Source organism: Tasmannia lanceolata, unplaced genomic scaffold, assembly GCF_043159265.1.
Source record: "Tasmannia lanceolata isolate RefF3 unplaced genomic scaffold, GAP_Taslan_0.1 ptg000002l, whole genome shotgun sequence".
Lineage (NCBI taxonomy): Eukaryota > Viridiplantae > Streptophyta > Magnoliopsida > Canellales > Winteraceae > Tasmannia > Tasmannia lanceolata.
The window spans coordinates 52,889,805-52,910,470 of record NW_027518679.1 but is presented as its reverse complement, the minus strand read 5'-3'; the positions used below and the strand labels follow the sequence as shown (position 1 = coordinate 52,910,470).

General features: G+C 39.2%; 1 protein-coding gene across 1 annotated transcript in view; it reads right to left on the bottom strand.

The window, feature by feature from the left end:
* LOC143893025 (nitrate regulatory gene2 protein-like) overlaps positions 1–19,502 on the bottom strand; it is a 28,364-nt gene extending 8,862 nt beyond the window's left edge. The window contains exons 1-3 of the mRNA XM_077397966.1: positions 19,115–19,502; positions 18,700–18,897; positions 18,363–18,538 (exon numbers count right to left, since the gene is read on the bottom strand). Coding sequence (XP_077254081.1) covers positions 18,363–18,538; positions 18,700–18,897; positions 19,115–19,502 — 762 coding nt within the window. The remainder of the gene's footprint in view (positions 1–18,362; positions 18,539–18,699; positions 18,898–19,114) is intronic.
* Positions 19,503–20,666: the final 1,164 nt, after the last annotated feature.

The following is a 20,666-nucleotide window of genomic DNA, read 5'->3' as shown; positions in this document are numbered from 1 at the left end:
AATGCTTATAGTAGCATTCCTCATGCACGCATTTATCAACATGCTACTATACCTATATATACATTGAGGCACAACCATATGCCAATACTAAATCAATATGAAGTACCAAACATCGAGAACAAGAAAAAAAATGGAATGGCAAATAACAATTTAAACATACATGAGAATTCTAATTTTCAAATGGGTGTTTCCAGATAACTTCTTTATGTACATGGGCCAAGGGAAATTCAAACCACTCTAAATCTGAATTGTATGAGACAGGAATCAAATGTTTAAAGGTTTAAATAAGAATGACTATCCCAAGAATTAACATACAAGAACCAAGAAATTCATATCGCATCAATAGTACAGTACACACATTTCAAAGAGTTATGACCATAAAATCATATAAAACCCTTTGCTTTAAAATAGAGACAAACCCATACCTCAAAGAAAATGCCATCAATGGGAAATATGGAAAAGAAATATTCATAGATCATAAAAAAAATGATAAAATTAGAAATAGTAAGAATGAATTTAAAGTAAGAAATTATAAAAGACAAGTTTGACATTTCTTTACATGTTGTCTCTGAAATTATGACTCTCTTCTCTTCTTTTTTTATATATCAATGTCAAAGAACTGAACTTAGATATCCTTCTCAAAGAAAACAATCCAAAGCAAACCTCTAAATTTTCAACAAAAGTATACTGTGATGATAATGAAGGTATTTTTAACTATAGATGAAGAACCAAACAAGAAACTAAACCCATGAATTTAGCTCATTATCATAATATGGTAATAATCCATGTTCCGTGACTTTTCAAGGTGAGAAGACAACACATCTATTATTCCAGGAATAAAAGAAACAAGCCACACAAATAACAAACCTGAGAAATAAGGTGAAGGGATCACTTGGGAGCTAATCGGGGATTACATTCACTTCTTTTTATAACAATCGACAACTCCAACGTATACTTGCAGGCTAGAAATTGTGTTAGAGAACTGATATATGGACATGAGGGTCAATCAATCATTACTTTCAGGCTCTCTCAAAACACACTTGGAATGCTCAAATCCGACAAGAATAGGGTCTCATTTCTACTTTCTTCTTCTTCTTTTTTCGATTTTAATAAAAAACTTTAACAAATTCTCAAAGGAAATGAGACAAGGTTGGGTTTAAGCAATTAGCTTGACACAGCTGGGCTAATGCCATGGATTAAGTTTATACGAGACATGGTATTACCTAAGAAAGTAATGATTGTAGTTCAACAACATCACAACCCATTTGATCACATATTTATACAATTGAAAACTAATTAAACTTGACAACATACTGTGCATGTAAAACATCCATTGGAAGAGAGTTAGGAGGAAACTGGGATATTCACATTCCACAATTGCATGCAGACTCTTGTCCAAATTACAAGCCAAAGATATTTTCTAAAAAAAACTTTAATAGAGTGAATTTGTGTTATTATTCATTATATCCTGCAATAAATCTATAGCAATAAGAATCTGCAAGGATATTCATGAATTCCAAACAATTCCTTACTAATTAGGGATCGACACAGCAAGCATAACACAAAATTTCAACCATATCAAATCCAGTTAAGCTCTAAAAGAATTTACTTAGATGCTTTTAAATATAAGCATTATCATCAAAGCAATCATGCCTAAGAGGATCTTTACAGGAGAAAATTGTAAGGAACAGTAAAATAAATACTAACCTCTTAGATTACTCCCTCTTGCTTCCCAAGTGAGATCAGACGAGGCTTGATCTTCATTCTAACTGTCCTTCTTCTCTTCAGCTAGGGTCTCAATGAATAAGGCACAACTTTGAACCTCAAGATAATGATTCCTTCTTCTTTGATTTCACTTTGAGCATAATCAGTATAACAAAGGAGACATATTGCAGAGATCCTTTTCCCTCTTTATCTACCTATTCTGATTCGCTCAAATCTCTCAATTCTCCACTGATTATTTAAAATCTACACTCTGAGAAGGTGAAATTGATCGGAAAAATTTGCCAGAGAAGAAAGATAGGAAAAACAAAGTGATTTGTGGAAAGGAGTTGGCAGGAGCTTTGATCGGAGCTCCTGTAAGGCCGATCGGAAAAGAAGCAAGGATGGGGTTAGGACTTTAAAAGTAGGGTTTTTGAGCTCTGATCTATGATCTGTAGCTCAAAATTAGATTTAGAGAGGCTAGGAAATGATTCAAAGTGAATCTCTAGGAATTTTTAGAGAAGAACAAGGGTAGATCTAGTTGTTTTAGAGCAAGGGAAACAAGTTCTAATGGAGATTGAATATAAAGCAAGAGAGTAGGAAGACCTTGATCAGATTATGATCGGAATCTTGTGGAATTTAAGCCGGAGAAGAAGATGAGAGAGGAAGATTATGGTTAGGGTTCGGATGAGATCTGCTCTCCCTCTCTCTCTCTCTCTCTCTAATTTTCTAGATCTGAAAATGAGCTCCCCTCTTCATTATTTATAGAAAAAATAATAATATTGCTGATATCGACACCCCTATTTTTTATGAGCGTGCGGTTGCGCGAAAATTGATAGGCGCACGATTGAATCGTGTCCTATTCGGAATCTGCTTGGTACCGTTCCAGGATAATCCACTCCCCTTTTGGATTGAAATACGCTCACTGCTCGTCTTGTCTTATTTGACAAATCTACCCGGATCATGACGAAATTTTGCGAGGACTTAGATGAGACCCAAAGCTAGCCTAGGGTGAAGTTTGGGACCCTAATGAACTAATTTGGCAAGGTTTTGCACAAAATTGGAAGGTTTAGGGCACGGTCAAAATGGGGTGTCTACACTTCAGTATCTATGTTATATGCGAAGTGATCTGTAAAAAGTTGAGCTAATTGAGTGAAAGTGGTGATTGATTGATTGGGGAGATTTGTGAACCAGTTGAAGGCGAGATCAATTAAGCTTTGAGGAAATAGTTGTAAGAGGAGTGCATCATTATATTGTATGGTCATGCATTTGATTAAAAATGACTTTAGGTGGTGACGTGGGTTTCCAGTGCCATCATATAGAGTGAATTGAGGAAGTATAAAATTTGGCGGAAATGATACAGATGTGATGGATTGAGGGTAGGGAAGAGAACAAAGATTGTCAATTGATGTGAATTGAGGGACATCCGTGTGCTTTGCGAGTTGTTCTGCGATGACGTTTTTAATAATTTTTTGGAGTTGATAATTGGGAATAACATTTGAGGTGAAAGTATCGGAAAGTATGTGAGGCATGATGAAATGTTCTGTCATAGTGATGTGTTAATGAAGTTGTATATGGATAGGAATAAGTACCTTTTTTTTAACAATGTGAAGCTAGGTGAAGAAAATATAGATTGGAAGTGTATGAATTGCAATATGATAATGGTAAAATATGCAGTTATGGAATCAAAGAGCAGAATAAGATAAAAAATGATTGAATAATCAGGAGTGTGGGAGAGCTCGGGCGTGCCAAATGAAAACTTATAAAAATTTGATAAGGAAAAACGAACCCGCAATGTAAGTGAGTAACTATGTGTTCGGAGAACTTAATTACAATAATATGAACATGTTCTGAAAGTTCAGACGAGTCAAGAAAAATCCAGACAACGAATAGATATAAGTGTCAATTAGAAACAGAGCATCTCATATGTGTCTGGAAATAATTGTGTGTTTATGACAGAAGACAGGATTTTAGTTATGCTTGAACAATGAGATTACAACAAGTGGACACAGTGATTAAAAGAGATGTACAGATATTAACTCGATGCTTGTTGTGGCAGACTAAAATACAAGAATATAAGTTGTTGTCAGTGTAGACACCCCATTTTGACCGGACCCAAGTTCGAGTTGTTTGTGCGAAGCTTCGTCAAATCAGTGAGCTGGGGTCCCAAATTGAACCCTAGGGTAGCTTAAGGTCTCCCTAAGATCCCCGTGAAATTTCATTGAAATCCGAGCACGTTTGCTCAGTGAACGAACCGAGAGAATGCGCGCAATGCAGACCAAAAAGGGGGAGTGAATTTATCATGAAAGGGGGGTGAATTTAAAATGGAGAAAGCTTGCATTAATCCGAATAGGACGCAATTCGGGAGTGCGCTTATCAAATTTTGCGCATTTTTGTGCGCCCATCAATATCGTAGTGTCAATATCAGCAGCCTCCAAATAGATATATAAAAAAAAATCAAAGAAGAAAAAAGGGAAGGATCGGATTCTCGCAGAGAGATGCCGAGAGAGGGAGTAAAGGAAGAAAAAGAAGAACCCATCTTCTTCGGCTCCATTTCTCATCGGAGCTCCGACCAAAACCCATCCTCAACCACCATTTTCTTCAATTCCTTTGAAACCCATAGAAACCCATTTCTATCCATTAACTCCGGTCAACATCTCATCTACTCCGGCCGGCCGCACCATCAAACCCCCTCTCTCGGTACACCTTGAAATCCCTTCGAAACCCATTTGGTAAGAAACAGAGAGAGATTGGAGAAGAGAAAAACGGAGAGAAGAAGGAGATTTTAAGAGAAAATCTCAGATCTGGATCTGAGATTTTCAGAAATTAAGGGGTTTTTTGCCATCTTCTTTTCATAAGGTACAGGGAGAGAGAAAGAGAAAGAGAGAAGGATATTTGGACGAAGGCCGACTCTTCATCTTCTCCAGCAGATTCAAGCCAAAATCCGGTAAATCGCTTTCTTCTCCGGCCTATCCCCACCACCACCGAGCCACCATCTCCGGCATCAAAATCCATTTTTAACTCCTATCGCCATCTCCCTCATCTCTCCGGCAACGGTGCCGGAGCTCCAATCTCCTTCGTATTCGTCTTTCTCCTTTGATATTCAAAAGATCTATCCATGGTGCTTTGAAACCCAAACCCACCTCCATCTCCTCCTCCATTCCCACTCCTCTGCCCTCACCCTTTTACTCTTCACCTCGCTCGTCATTCTAAGGTTTCTCTTGCCTGTTTTTCCTCAACTCAAAATAGCAGATTTCCATCCAATTCCCGTCTGAGAATTAGGTTTTCGATCAGAGCTTCGGAGCAGATTCACACGCAGACCGGTGTCAGGGAAGATTACGGAGAATCGGTAGGGTTTTTGCCAAATTCTAGGGTTTCTTATCCGTGGCCTGAATGGTCTAAGCTCTTGGATAATCTCCGGTCCGGAGGTTATTTTGACCGAGAGATTCCTCCGGAGGGGAGTGGCGATATCAATGGTGATGATGCATTTTTATTATTTGAGGATTTCTCGGAGGAGTTTGTTCGATCTGCAAATGTGTGTCTCACGTTCGCTTGTGATCGATCGGATCTGTTGAGGTTGCTTTCCAAGAAGGATATTGAAATTGTGGTGGAAAATGGTGCCCCTTTCTTGTTAAAAAACACTATGAATTCAGCAAAGCGTTTGGGGTCGTTCTTAGGCAGCAATGGTAGTGATATTTTTTTTTCATTTTTCTGCGATGAGGATCAAATCATCATCGTCTCGTTGGATGCGTGGTATCTGGGATTTTCAGCCAATTTTTTTATCGGTACAGGTAATCTTATCACCCTCTCTGCAGATCATGTTTAAAAAAAATTTATTCACCATTAGGGCCTGTTTGGATGCCGAGAAAATCTTGATTTGGACCTCTTATATCCGTAGCCCGTTGGCATGGTGATCTGGATCTAGATCAGATCTCTTGATCAAGATCTCTCATAACTGTAGCACATTTGGCTTTGTGATTTTAGATCTGGATCAGATCTTTGATCTTGATTTCTTTGCAGCCTTTATTTTTTATTTTTGCACTTTGATATGAATCCGAATCAAATTCTTTGATTTGAATTTATCATATATGCGGCCCATTTTTTTTACACTATAATTTGGATGCTGATTTGATCTTTGGATGCAAGATGAAAATATAAGATTCTGCGATGAATGGATTGTGAAGTGATGTATGCATAATTGATGTAGGAAATCAGATGATACAAGTATCATCTGATTTCACAGGAGACCCCATGCTGTGGGTGTTACTAGATGGATAACCGATTTGCTTATTCTCTTGGATTCTGGAGTGTCTGCAGATTTCTTAAATTTGGCACTCCCCCAGTACATGTTGGCAGTTTCTTTGTTGAGTTACATTCTTGTTCTCTTATTTCTTTATCGGAGGATAATGTATGTTGAATGGATAATAGAGATTAAATGATTTCTTTGCCCCATGTTGTGGGTGCAAAGGCATAAATTGCCTGATTTTATGTCTTGCTATCTGTCCATGTGTTTTTAATGTCATCATTTCAGCTTTATTCTTTTCTTGAGTGTGAATTCTGTTTTTAATGTCAAAATTGCTATTTGAGGCCTTGCAAATTTTATATCTGTGTTTGTTACTTCTTTCTAACCTTGAGAAAGGTAAGATATGAAATTCTTAGCTCAGGTTTAAACTGAAATAACAATGTTATTCTGTTATGCATATCTTTTAGAAGTTATTGCAAGGTCTCTGTGCATCCAATGTTTAAAGCCTTTTGGTGTGTGGGAATGGACATGGGATGCAGTATTGAATGGGATCCAGGCTTTGGGTCCTGAGGTTATTGGTTATGTTGGGCAGGTGTCTTTGACTCATTTGTCTTCTTAATGATGTTAGTAGAGAGTCTTTGACTCACTCATCTTTTAGTTGGTATTATTAGGAAGTCTTTGACTCATTTGTCTTTTCTTTTGGGTAGTGTTTTTAGAGGGAGTTTCTCCTTAGTTTTGGTGTCTTTTCTCTTCTTTGGAGACTAGCATAGTCTCATTAGAGCTTTGCCTCTTGATGTCCTTTTATTTCCTTGTCTTTGGCATTAGTTTGCCGGGTTTAGGGGTTTCCCCTATTCACCCTAAGGTTTAGCCCTAGGGATTTTGCTTTGTGTGTTCCCTTAGGTCTTTGACCAAAAGGGTGAAATCAGAAATTAAAAATCTAAAAAAACATCAGAAATTTGAAATCCAAAAACATTTGAAAAAGCTTTAAAACCCAAAAACATTGAATATTTTAAAACTCAAAAACATTAGAAATCTAAAACATCAAAAACATTTGAAAAATCTTAAAAAATCCTAAAGTGTTGAGTCTTTTAGAATTAGCAATTAGGGGAGTTCGTTTCGAACTACATTGGCTTGATCCTCTTCCGAGGTACGTAGTGCAGCTTGGGATTTACATCCCAAGTCCAGCCAAACTTTTTGTAAATAATATTTCAAACTTTCTTCAAAAACCTTTAAAACCTTATTTTTCAAAAGATCTCCCTCTAGAGTTAGGAGTTTCTCCTAGATAGAGAGTTTTAGAGTTAGGTGTTTCTTTTGATATGTTGTTTGTTTGTTTGTTGTGTGCTTGTTTTAGAGTTAGGGGTCTGTCCTAGAGTTATAGGAGCGCCTCCGTCCGGTCAGTCGGCGATCCACATCACCGAGTGATGACTAGAATAGGATACGCTAGTCCACCCTTTGTTTTCCTTAGGAAACACAGCCTAGTTACACATAGGTTGTAGGAACCACCTGCATTAGCCTAGGGCTAATCTGCATTTAGTTAGGGCATATAGGGTGTCCTAAAATCTACAATTCACTGGAATTTAAATAATCGTACAATAAACTTTAATAATTGGTCCGGTCTTTTAGATCGAGTCTAGGATAGAGGGCTAGGTGTCTTAGGCATCCTAGCTTAGAATAGGCGTGAAGAACTACGTTGCCTTGATTCTCGTGGAGGCGGGGATACGTAGGCTTCTTTGGATGAATACCAGACCATCCAAGGACTCGGGCTAATAATTTAGAGTCTTAGGATTTGTTGTGTAGTTATTGTATGATTTGATATGTTTTCTTACTTTCTTATACTGATCCTATACCTTTAGCTATAGGTTGCATGTGTTTGCACATCAGAACTTAGACACCCATTAGGCATGTCACTCATAACCTAGTTATGCTTAGGTGACACATCTTTCATTTTATTTTATATGTGTTTATTATTTTTATCCTCAGGAAATGCATGCTTAGGTAGACAACTCCTGAGGATTGTTCCAATTTCATATGATTTTTACCCAAACTTCTTTGGAGTTAATAATAAATGGCATAAGAGACCAAGTGCTTGCACTAGGGACGAATCGGGGGTGCTCTCAGACCTTCCCCATTCGTAACCAGGCACGAACCCATATATATTTCTGGTTATCCATTGCACAGATAATTTGATTTTAGGGTTCCATGGCATATCCATGGATGACGACTCTGAGTTTATTTTAGGTATGTCTCGGTTTCGAGCCCTGGCTCCGGATCAAGACATATCTCTTTCTTTTTATATCGTCACTCGTGCTATGCTATGAGGGTGGCATCCGTTTTGAGAGTTCCTTGGTAGAGCTCTCCACACACGTGGATGATCCAGAGGGTGTTAGGGACTCGTTCTCTCGCCCCTATCTCGGATCAGGGTCCATAGTCAGTAATAAATAAAGCAAGGTCAGGCCTTCCCTTTTGTAAACCTCGAAGTTGCAAATGAACTAGCGAAGCTCACAGAAGAAAAAGATGAAGGTGGGTCTTAGAGACCCTGTTTGAAGGCTGTGAGATGGCGTTAAAGCCGCTGCCCCAATGGTTGAAAATGGTGAAAATAAGAGGAAAAGTGGAGAAAATGTTGAGAAAAGGTTGCTTGTTGCTGTGATTTCTCGTGTCAGAAGTTGTTTTTTTTTAGGATGCTTGATGGGATTTTTATAGAGGGAAAATGTGTGAAAACTAACCGTTGTAGGAGATCTCCTTCCTTATATGTGAAAATCGCTAGGGGTGTAAATGGATATTCAAAAATTCGATTACCGTCCGCATCCGAATCCGTTTAAAGCGAATATTATCCGAATCCGTTTCAAGCGGATATTATCCGAATCTGTTTATGAGATATCCGGCTCTTAGCATATGCGAATCTGGTAAATGGTATATCTGATCCGTTTAACATCCGAATCCGAGAAGTAAATCATTTTATTTATTATTAATAATATCATTAATATTTATTTTTAGTAATGACACACTATCTTTTGTTTCTAAAAGAAAAGTGGAATTTTTGTTTTAGAAGAAAACAAAAACAAAAAGTGTTTTGGGTAGGAAATGAAGTAATCTCTAATTTTAAGGGCATTCTTGGAGTTTGACATGGCTTCTTTATGAAGCAACAAATGTGGGTTGTAGGATGAAAGAGACAAATGGATGATGGTGATTGAAAGAAGATGTCATAGTTTCTAGAGAATTCTAGACCAAAAAGGCTATAGTCATTGATGGTAAATGGATGGCTCAGATCAATTTTCCAACTTAGGGTTATATAAAAACCCAAAATGCAATTAAAAGAGGGGACTTCTAAGGTTTGCAAGGAAAAGCAAGAGACAGGAGAAAGGAGGAGGCTGAGACACCATCTTCGGCATTCCTTGGTGCCTCAAATCCCACGAAAATCCACCGCCGCCCCTCACCACCTTCTCACAACCACCTCCATCACCGCCAGTTACCTCCATCTCTAACCCAATCCCCATCTCCATCCTCATTTCTCTCTATCTTCCACAATCAGCACTCCCACTTCCCCTGTTCAAAATAGCCCAAACCCATTCCATCATATATATATATATATATATATATATATATATATATATATATATATATATAACCCAAAGACCACTACCAACACCATCATCCATCCCCACCGCCTCTCTCTCTGACTTTGTTTTAAAAGGAAGAAGAGGATCTCATATATTTTAGGGTTTGAGAGTTAATTTTGTGAAGAGAAGGTAGAGGTCTGGTTTTAGGGTTTGGAAAATTTATTCGAGGAGTAAGAAAGAGCAGAAAGATAAAGTGCTGCAATAAAATGTCCGAATTTACCGGATAAACGGATACGGATAATATCCGAATTCGAAAAATATCCGACGGATACGAATTCGGAAATAGATATTAAATATCCGTCAAATTCGAATTCGAATAGTGTATACTGTAATCGAATTCGGATATAGCCATATCTGATTCGAATTCGATCCGTTTACACCCCTAAAAATCGCCATGGGCGAGGGTTAGGGTTCTTTTAGGTAAGAAATCAAGTTCAAAATGACCGTTGAAAGAGGAAATCATGGCAAGGCAAGGTGGGAATGGATTTTTGGCAATCTTGAATGGATTTTGGGCAAGAGGTGTTGTGCATCTGTAGTTTGGATTTTGGAAATTTCCTTCGAGAGATGGATGCGTATTTCGAAAGGCAAAAATCTAATTTTGGGGTTGAAGGGCATGCCCTTTGTAAATTTGACAAGTTTTGTGGTTGTTTAGCCACTTAAAAGGGGAGGGTAGAGATAGTAAATATGAAGGGAAATAAGGGCCTTCTTTTGTTGACTTTTCAAAGGGGTGAAAACAACATTTAAAAAAGAAAAGAAAAGAAAAAGGCGTGCTTACACATATAATTCGTAAAAACACTACATATTAGAGTTTATATTTTCATAAAAACTACTAATCCTCATAAGGCCATCCCCTTAGAGTGCAAATTTATATTCCTATTCAACCACCTATGATGTTAGTTCTCAAAATGCCAGACCAGTTATGGACCCAGATCCGAGAGAGGCGGGGGGACGGGCCCCACACGCGAGTCTCAGGATCATCCACGTGAATGGAGAGCTCTACCAAGGAACTCTCGAAAAAAGTGCCTCTCATAGCATGAGTGGCGATAAAAGGTGAGATACCTCTCGATTCGGGGACTAGCCCAGATTCGAGGCATACCTTAAACAAAGAAGAGTCGTCATCCTAGGAAGTGGGCACAGGATCCCATACTATGCTCTGTTGCAACGGATAACCAGAAATATAAAAGAAGGTTCGTGCCTGGTTACGAATTTGGAAGGTCTGAAGAGCACCTCATCCGCCCAAGTGCAAACACCTGGTCTCTTATGCCATTTACTTATTGATTTTGAAGAATTTTGGGCAGAAGTTATATGAAATGGGAACGAATATCTCCGAGAAGACGTCTATCTAATCATGCATGTCTCGGAGAAATAATAAGCACACATAAAATAAATGAAAGTAGTGTCGCCTAAGAATAGCTAGGTTATGAGTGTCATACCTAATTGGTGTCTAAGTTCTGGTGTGGAAACACATGCATGCTATAGCTAAAGGTATAGGATCTGTATATGAAAGTAAGAAAACATAGCAAAACATACAACACAAATCAACTCTATATATGACTGGACAAGATGAATCATAAAACTCTAATGCAGGACTTGACTCGAACCAAGATGGCCATCCATCCCAGCTGCTCTACGTATCCCGGCCTCGGGAAGAATCGGAGTCAACGTAGTTCGATGACCTATTCTAAACTACAATGCCTAACCATCTAGAACCGCTATCCTAGACTCGATCCACTAGACTCGACTGATTTTTAAAGCTTTTTTGTACGATTGATTAAATTCAAGTGAATTGTAATTTTTAGGACTCTCTATATGCCCTAACTAATGCAAGTTGATTAGCCTTAAGCTAATGCAGGTGGGCCCTACATCCTATGTATAACTAGGCTGTGCATCCTAAAGAAAACCATGGGCTGACTATATGCTTCCTAGTCTAGCTATCGGTTCGACTAAATGTCTAACCGATCAACTTGAGGCCTCCTAACTCTAGGGACACTCACACGACATGACACACCATATCAATACAAACAAGACAAACTCCTAACTCTAAAACACCCCAAATATCTAGGACAGACTCCTAACTCTAGGGGAAGATTTTTTTTTAATAGGTTTTGAAGAGTTTTTTGTATTTTTTGAAGGTTTGAAATGTTTATTTTTAAAGATTTGGCTGGACTTGGGATGTGGATCCCAAGCTGCACTACGTACCCTGTGGAGAGGGATCAAGCTAACGTAGTTCGGAATTAAATTTCCTAACTACTCCTAATGACTCTTGATTTTTAAGATTTTTGGTTTTTGAAATGTTTTTATTATTTTGACACAAAAGGACAGAATCCTATCATCATAAGGGGAGGACAGACCCCTGATATCCCGCAAAGGTTGGACAGCATCCTATGCTTTGCTGGGGAAAATGACAGAATCACGACTCTGCAAGGGTTGGACAGCATTCTATACCTTGCAAGAGTGGATAAAAAAAATCACATGATTTGAAGAGAGGTTGGAAAGAATCCTAACCCGTATGATGATAGGACTGACTCCGGAAACTGAAGGACCGACTCCTATACTAAGACTGACTCATAAATTGGTGACCTTAAGAGAGGGGGTACTATATAGACAAAGCATGTCTTCTTAGAGAAAGGGGAGACAAGGAAAGGTGCTAATGAGACTAGGCAAGTCTCCTAAACGAGAGGATAAGTAGGGCCAATGAGACAAAGCCTGTCTCCAAAAGGGGTTTGATTTTTCTGAGACACAGCTTGTCTCCTAAAAGAGGTTTGATTTTTCTGAGACACAGCTTGTCTCCCAAAAGAGGGCTTTAGATGACTCTTTCATCGCCCTTGCAATGAATGGGTTTCTAATGTTCAACGGTATACATCTAACAGACTGGGCAAGTCTTTTAAATGAAAGAGGGGAATGCTACTTGGACTGAGCAAGTCCCCTATGGTGGGCTTGGGCTAGCGCCTTCATCACCCTTGTTAAAATGAAACTTCTTTCCTATAATTTCAATGAAAGCACATTACTTGTATCAATAATCTCAAAGTCCAACACAAAAAACACCAAAGAGAAAGTCAAGCCCTATAACACTTTCATTCACACATAAGCATCTTTGGAGTATCCACAATAGAAACTATCAGCTCAAAATAAGAGTATGGGAAAGATTAACCAAGTCATTTTAAAATATATCCTGAGGATAACTTCATTTGAAAACAAGCAAGCCTTTATGAAACTTAACAAATATAGCTCTGAACTAACTTTAAAAACAAAAGGAATTAGATGACTCATACATCTATGGTAACACAGCATAAACTCAAAATCTTAAGATGTGGGTATCACTATACTAAAATGAACAGAGCAAGGGAAAATCGTATTTAAAAAAAAAGTAAGAAAACTTTGGAGCACACTTCAAAAATTATGAACTTAAAACAAATTATACTGACTTGATAGAATGCTTTATTGACATCCCCTTCCTAACACTATAAACATCAAATCTTAAAGACTATAGCAAAATTATAAGAAAAATAAAATGGGAAATTAGAGAGTACTTACCTGAAGAAGATACTTGCCAGAAATATTTGATGATGATTTTGATAAAAAAAAAAAAAAAACTTGGATTGTAGCTCGGTCAAAGCTCCAGTGATATCCGAAAAAGATGATGAATAGCCTCCTTTCCTCTTTTGAATTCTTCAATTTTACTCAAATTTCTACTCCCAGCTCTCCTTTAATTCTCAGATCTGAGCTCCGGTTCAGCCTTCAATTCTACGTTCATTACACGGCAAAGTATCTTTGACAGGAGATTGTAAACAGGCATCTGCTGGTCAACGATCTGATTCGTGGACGCCTCAACCTGTTCTATATGCCCCTGAGGAAAGTAGAAAACTCTCTCACTTACTCGAGGAACTGTCACGAGCAGTCTGGCAGAAGCGTGCCAGAGCTCTGTATAGAGAGAGTCCTCGGAATCTTTTCCGGCAGCCGGAGAAGCTGAAATCCGGCACGACGGCTCCGGAACGGCCTTCCTTGCGATTCCGCCATCGTTTGGCTCGCTACAACCGGAAGAGAAACTCTCTCCTCTTCCACTACAACAATTCCCCTTCACAGAAACCTCGAAAGAAGCCATAACTCACAAAATCCTCAACAGATCTCACATCTGCACCTCCTCCTTCCGATTTTTCCTAATCCAAAACCCTACCAGTTCAAACCACCTCCAAAACACACAAAAAAAAAAAAAAAAAAAAAACTAAGACGAAAAAAAATCGAAACTCTTCGAAACCTCCTCAAAAGCGATAATCACACCAAATCTGAAACCCTAACCAGCTCAAAACAACAAAATCCAACAGAAAAGAAGATTACGAAGGTCGACCTCAACAAAATCCAACTCCGCAACAAATCTCACTCGAAAAAAAAAAACACACACATAAATCCGAAATCCTAACAAGCTCCAAACACGAAACTTGAAGAACAAAAGATCAAAATTCCACAATTCCTTACAATCTATCTCAAAACAACCTTTCCTGAAACCCTAGCTCGAGAATTATGATTTCTCTCTCTCTCACTCCCTCTCTCAAATCTGAGAATGAGTTTTTTTTTCTACATATAGCAAAGGAGCGAGATTCTGAGGCCTCTGTACGTGAGATGAGAGCTTCATTGGACGGATTTTTCTGTTTAAGAAGAGCTCGTCAGCAGAAATCATAGATCAGGAAGCCGTAGATCCAGCAGTAGAGAATCGAGCTTGCCGGAGCTTCGGCAATCCCACCGGAAAAGGTTGATCTGAAAAGGTTGATCGGAGAAGATGAACGGGAGAGATAACTTCCGAGATCTGCTTTCTCTCTCAAAACCGAGAGCTTCTCTCTCTAGATTAGGTTAAGAAACTCTAATCCTTTTGAAAATGATGGTTATATTGCTATTTATAGGTAGAAGGGGAAGTTGATATTGGCACTTCTAGTTGTGATGAGCGCGCGGTTGCGCGAAAAAGTGATAGGCGCGCGGTTCTATCATGTCCTATTCGGACCACGATCTGCACCGCTCCGGATAATCCACCCCCCTTCTGCGCATTTACACTACAGCAATGCCTCGGCCTGTTCGCTAGGCAAACGAGCTTAGATTTCGACGAAATTTTGCAGGGTCCTTGGTGGGACCCTAACCTAGCTTAGGATGAAGTTTGGGACCCTACCTCACTGATTTGATAGGGTTTTGCATAAAATTGGAAGGTTAAGGGCACGGTCAAAATGGGGTGTCTACACCAGTATTTAATCAAGCCAACGATGCCATGAGAAGAACATGAATTCATCCAACCCACATGACGTTATTGTGATCCAGACCTTTCACCTGGTAGCCCTATAATGATGATTATATGACCAGAAAATGGTATTTACCCCCGATATTCCTAACTGTTTCTTTGTGTGTTTTACATTAAGAGAACAATTTTCTTCTCTTGAAACTCATCTTCTCACTCCATCCAAGTTGGTTTCATTGCAACACACTTTCTAAAAAATCATTAAAAGAACCTTTTCTTTTTTAGTAATGCTACGGAAACCGAGAGCAGGACCTAAAAGGGGACCAAACAAATAATTTGACGCCGCAACATCACAAGTGACGTGAGCCAACCCTTGATTTAAGGGAAATCATCAAAAAGTAATTTTTTTAACACATGGCATGTTCTCATTGCAGGTCCCCTGCTAGGTGGTACTCTCGGTCTCCATATCATTTTCCTTTCTTTTTATTACCCACTTCAACAAAATTAGAAACTGCTTTAATTAAGCTCCTAGTTTAAACTAGGAAAGACTCGTGAGTGTGGGCTTGCACCAGCCCATGTTGTGTCGGCACCGGCCCGTCCCCTCCGGCACCGTGGAGAGTCGGTAATGACTGTCAACATTTTCAATTTTCTGAAGCCAAAAGGTGGTTAGTCCATGAACTCTGAATTACTGAAACTCACTACATATAATCCCTAAAACCACTACATATTAGAGTTTATATTTTTCATAAAAACTACTAATCTTCAGAAGGCCATCCCCTCATTAGAGTTCTCAAAATGCCAGACGAGTCCATGAAATTCAAATTACTGAAACTCACTACATATAATCCCTAAAAACACTACATATTAGAGTTTATATTTTCATAAAAACTACTAATCTTCAGAAGGCCATCCACTCATTAGAGTTCTCAAAATGCCAGACCAGTATTTAATCAAGCCAATGATACCATGGGAAGAACATGAATTCATCCAACCCACATGACATTATTGTGATCCAGACCCTTCATCTGGTAGCCCTATAATGAAGGTTACATGATCAGAAAATGGTATTTACCCCGATGATCCTAACTGTTTCTTTGTGTGTTTGACTTCAAGGGAACAATTTTCTTCTCTTGAAACACATCTTCTTGCTCCATCCTAGTTTGTTTCATCCCAACACACTTTCTAAAAAAACATTAAAGAATCTTTTCTTTTTTGATGCGTTTGGATCGTCGGATTTGGAAAAAAGAATCGGAGTCTGATTCTTTTTTGGTCGATTGATGTGTGTGGTATGAAATTGGGAATGGGAATGAATATGCCAAGCGGAAATAACGTCAGAATTTAGAGTGGATATCGTTACCCATCCCAATAGGTGGTACTCTCTCTCTCTCTCTCTCTCTCTCTCTCTCTCCAAAACAGCCCTCCAAAAGCTACTTATCCTCTCTCTCTCTCTCTACCTTCTTTCTTCCGAATACTGTTGAATCTCTCACTCATCATCTTCTTCCTTATACCCATGAAAAATATTGTTGAATATCATGAATCTCTCTCTCACTCATCATCTTCTTCCTTATACCCTCATTATCAAAACTCTTGAGTTGCATTGTAAGGGTTTTTTCAGGATTGTCATCAAAATATGCAGTTTCTTGCTGAGACAAAACGAGGAAAAATCAGTTTTTTCTAGGCAGCAAGATATCCAATTTTTTGATTGGGGAAGAAAAGAAAAAAGAATACTCAGTTTTTTCATGGCTGTGTAAGCAAAGTACCCTATTTTTTCTTCATAAATCTTTATTTATTTATCATTTTCCACTTAAGAATTTTTTACTAGGGTTTGCTTTTCCTTAGCCTGTGCTTGGGGTTCTTGCTTTTGGTGTTGTTTCTAGGGTTTGGTCGGATCTCCACTACAAGAGGTTGTAATTAGGGTTAGGATTGGTATCTCTTCCTTAGGGTTAGGATTTGGATCTTTGTCTTGGTTGGGGTTTTTGATTGACCAAAATGATTCCTAGCAGAAGAGCTAATGTGGGTTTGTAAGAAGCTTGAGAAATCATTTGGAAGGGAGAAGAGGGTTTGGGAGAGGAGAGGGAGATGTCATTATGATTCCCTGATTCTAAAAAATCATCCAAACATTAAAAACGGAATTGTCATTCCCTTTACAGAGGGAATTGGTATGGAAATGGAATTTGATGCCCATACCGATTCTTGATTCTGGCAATCCAAACACACCGTTTGAGTAATGCTAGGGAAGTAGATACCATGACCTAAAAGGGGACCGAACAAATAATTTCACGCCACAACATCACAAGTGACGAGCCAGCTCTTAATTTAAGGGAAATCAACAAAAAGTAATTTTTTTTTTACGGGCGCTATTGGACAGGCTCCGCTGTTGCAAGGCCTTTAATATGAGCAAGATGATTGTGGAATCAGATAGCAAAGTTCTAATCGATCTCATCGACGGGAAAGGGCATATCCCTTGGGCAACCAATATCTCTGGAAAGAGATTCAACCACTCATTTGTTTTTTGTCTCCCACTTGCAATCACCAATTCAGAGAGGGAAACTCAGTTGCAGATGCCCTTGCAAACTTCGGCTGTTCATCAAGATTCAATTTGTTCTATCTCTCCTGGGCCTCCATGCCTCGCCTGGCAAGAGGGGCAGCAAGATGTGATGCACTCGGTCTTCCCAACATCAGAAGCAAGATCAACTAAGGGCACTCTCCCTTCTAAGCATTGAATGTTGTCTTTTTCCTATGGCTTTTGCTTGCTATTTTGTCGAGTTAGAGGCTTCCCCTCCTTCTTCCTCTCTTTCTTGGGCTATGACTTCATGTATTGATGGCTAGGAGGTTTCCCCTCCTCTTGTATGGTCCCATCTTTTTATATATAAATTTGCTGATCCGCCCAGGGGCCGTTATCTTTCCGGGATAAAAAAAAAAAAAAAGTAAATTTTTTTTGAACACATGGCATGTTCTCATTGCAAGTCCCCTGCTAGGTGGTACTCTTGGTCTCCATATCATTTTCCTTTCTTTTTATTACCCACTTCAACAAAATAGAAACTGCTTTAATTAATCTCCTAGTTTAAACTAGGAAAGACTCATGAGTGTGGTCCCGCACCGGCCCGTCCCCTCCGGCACCATGGAGAGTCGGCGATGACTGTCAACATTTTCAATTTTCTGAAGCCAAAAGGTGGTCAATCCATGAATTCAGAATTACTGAAACTCACTACATATAATCCCTAAAAACACTACATATTAGAGTTTATATTCGCATAAAAACTACTAATCCTCAGAAGGCCATCCCCTCATTAGAGTGCAAATTTATATTCCTATTCAACAACCTATGACGTTAGTTCTCAAAATACCAGACCAGTACGTATTTAATCAAGCCAATGATACCATGAGAAGAACATGCATTCATCCAACCCACATGACATTATTGTGATCCAGACCCTTCATCTGGTAGCCCTATAATGAAGATTTCGTGACCAGAAAATGGTATTTACCCGATGATCCTAACTGTCGTATCAAATATGGTTAGAAATAAATACGAGATCCACATTCAAATATTACGATAAAAAGCACACTTTCGAAAAAATACCTTCACTTCGTCGTATAGCTTATTCTCCCACGCAAGAAGAGTCTCCAACGTCGAGTAGTGGCTTTTTCCTTTGCCGGAAGCTTCACCCATATCGAGCCTGTACTTGACCGCGAGAGGCGGTTTCCATGTCCACCTCCAAAAAAGGTTACTCAAAAGGTTGCTACAGTGTACATTCTCTGAATTAGAAATTCAAGACAAAATTTAGAGACCTGGATCATCATCATCGAAACAAGAGAGTACGAAGCCTAACCTTTTTTTTTTTTTAAGCCTAACCCCAGCTTACCCATAAAAAGAAAAAGAAAAAGAAGCCTGACTTTTTTCTTCTTTTCTTACTTACTTTCCATCTGCGGGAACTTCTGATTGAACTGCGCCCGGCGGGTCTCAAGCAGATCTGAGACGGGTCCTCCGGCCTCAGCCACCTTGATAAAATAATCTTTTATCTCGGTCAGATATCGAATCATCCGATCGGAGATTTCACCTGCAGTAGGGGTTCCGGTCTCCGATGTCTCTGCCAGACTGATATTGGATCTCGCTTCTGGTAGAGCGGAAGAAGTAATTAAGATGGCAAAATCAAAATAAAATTCAAGTAACAGAAGAAAGATAAGACATAAAAGAAGAAGAGCAAAGTGCTTTTCACGATCAAAGCTAATTCTAAAGATCTCAATAGTCCATAAAAAAAAAAATCATAATACAATTAAAAAGACTAATACATAAAGATTATTGTTAATAATAAGAATTCCTAATTTTCCCACCTGATTTGGGGGAGGATTGGTAACTGCTTCCTTCATATGGCGGAGCGGAGGGGAGTGGGTACTCTTGCCAATTCCTGGCGGAGGATGAAGTGGAACCGAAATCTTTAGAATTAGCGGGCAAATGAGGGTATTTTCCAGATTGATTTTCTATGGAGGTGGAGAGGATGTGAGTGGGAAGAGTGGTTGGGTAACGAGAAGGTGAGGAATGGGATTGAATAGGAGGATAGTAGAGAGCGAAGCCCACGAAGAAAAGAGAATAGAGGTAGGAGAATAGAGCAGAAGCTAAGTGGCTCCGAGAGTAGACGGCCTGTTTCATGAGACGCAGGCGGTCCTTACAACGTCGGACGGGATCTTCGTTGTCCAAATTGGACCCGCTACAACCACCCATGGCTGAAGGAAATTTAGCTCGAGACTGGCCGGTCTGTACCAAAGTTTCTTCTTTTGCTTAGGATGGCCCCAATCAATAGCAGCTTATTCTATACATCTCCTCTGATGGATAAAATCCCCCCAACGTTATTCAGGCTTTAAAGGCAAAAGAAAAACGTTAAAGGGGGTGAATTTATCCTAAAGCTGTGAACCACTCTCACAGAAACAGTTAAAAGGGGGGATTTTATTCGTTTAGGGGGGATAACAGCGCCCTAACAAATTCACAAAAAATGAATAGTTTTATCCAAGAGTGTGTAAAATCCATGACCGAAATAAACAGTGTGAAAAGGGCAGAAAGGATTTGGAAAATGAATGACGTGGCCGTTTTTAATTGGGAAATGTTCCCCTCTGACGGATCGGCCCAAAAGGGAAAGACGTAGCACAGTTTCAACTCTGGCGGCAGAACAACGGTTTCTTTTGAGGAAAGGTATACTAACAGAATATTACTTATAACAAGATGAGATGAAGTAGCGAATCTAGTGGTGCATACGTTAGTTCCGAAAATGACCTTTGCCGCTTATAAAATCATTGATAAGTTAGAGAGGCAAAGGGCATTTTTGGCAATTGTACCCCCCTCGGATCATCTTGGAAGACGTCAATACTTTTTGAAAATTATTTATAAAAGCTCACCTTTCTTCCATTTTAGTCCCACCAGGCAAGGTCCGTAAGTAGGGCTGCAACATGGTCGGGTTGGGCTAGGGTTTTGAACCCTAGCCCAGCCCTAGATCCCATTATCTTGGCCCTGATTCAAGGCCGAAAAACCTCAACCCATTGCCTGCCCTACAGGGCTTAGCGCGACCCCGGCCCGCCCTGATTGACCTTAGTGCAAATACCTATTAAGAGTGCAAAAAATAAAGCAACCACATATCATATAGAACAAAAAGTCAATAAACAGAGAAAGGGAACAAAATAAGACAATATGAATTCAACAACATAACGGGCAACAGAGACAATTAATAATAATAATCTAAAGAAACATCAATCCAAGATAATAGAAAACATTAGCAAAAGAAACATGCGCAGATGGTTCAATTCTATAATAAAAAACTTAGGGTCGGGCCAGGTCTGGTTGACTTGAGGTATTAACGCTGAACCCGACCCGAGCCTAAGTCAGGGCCTAAAAAAT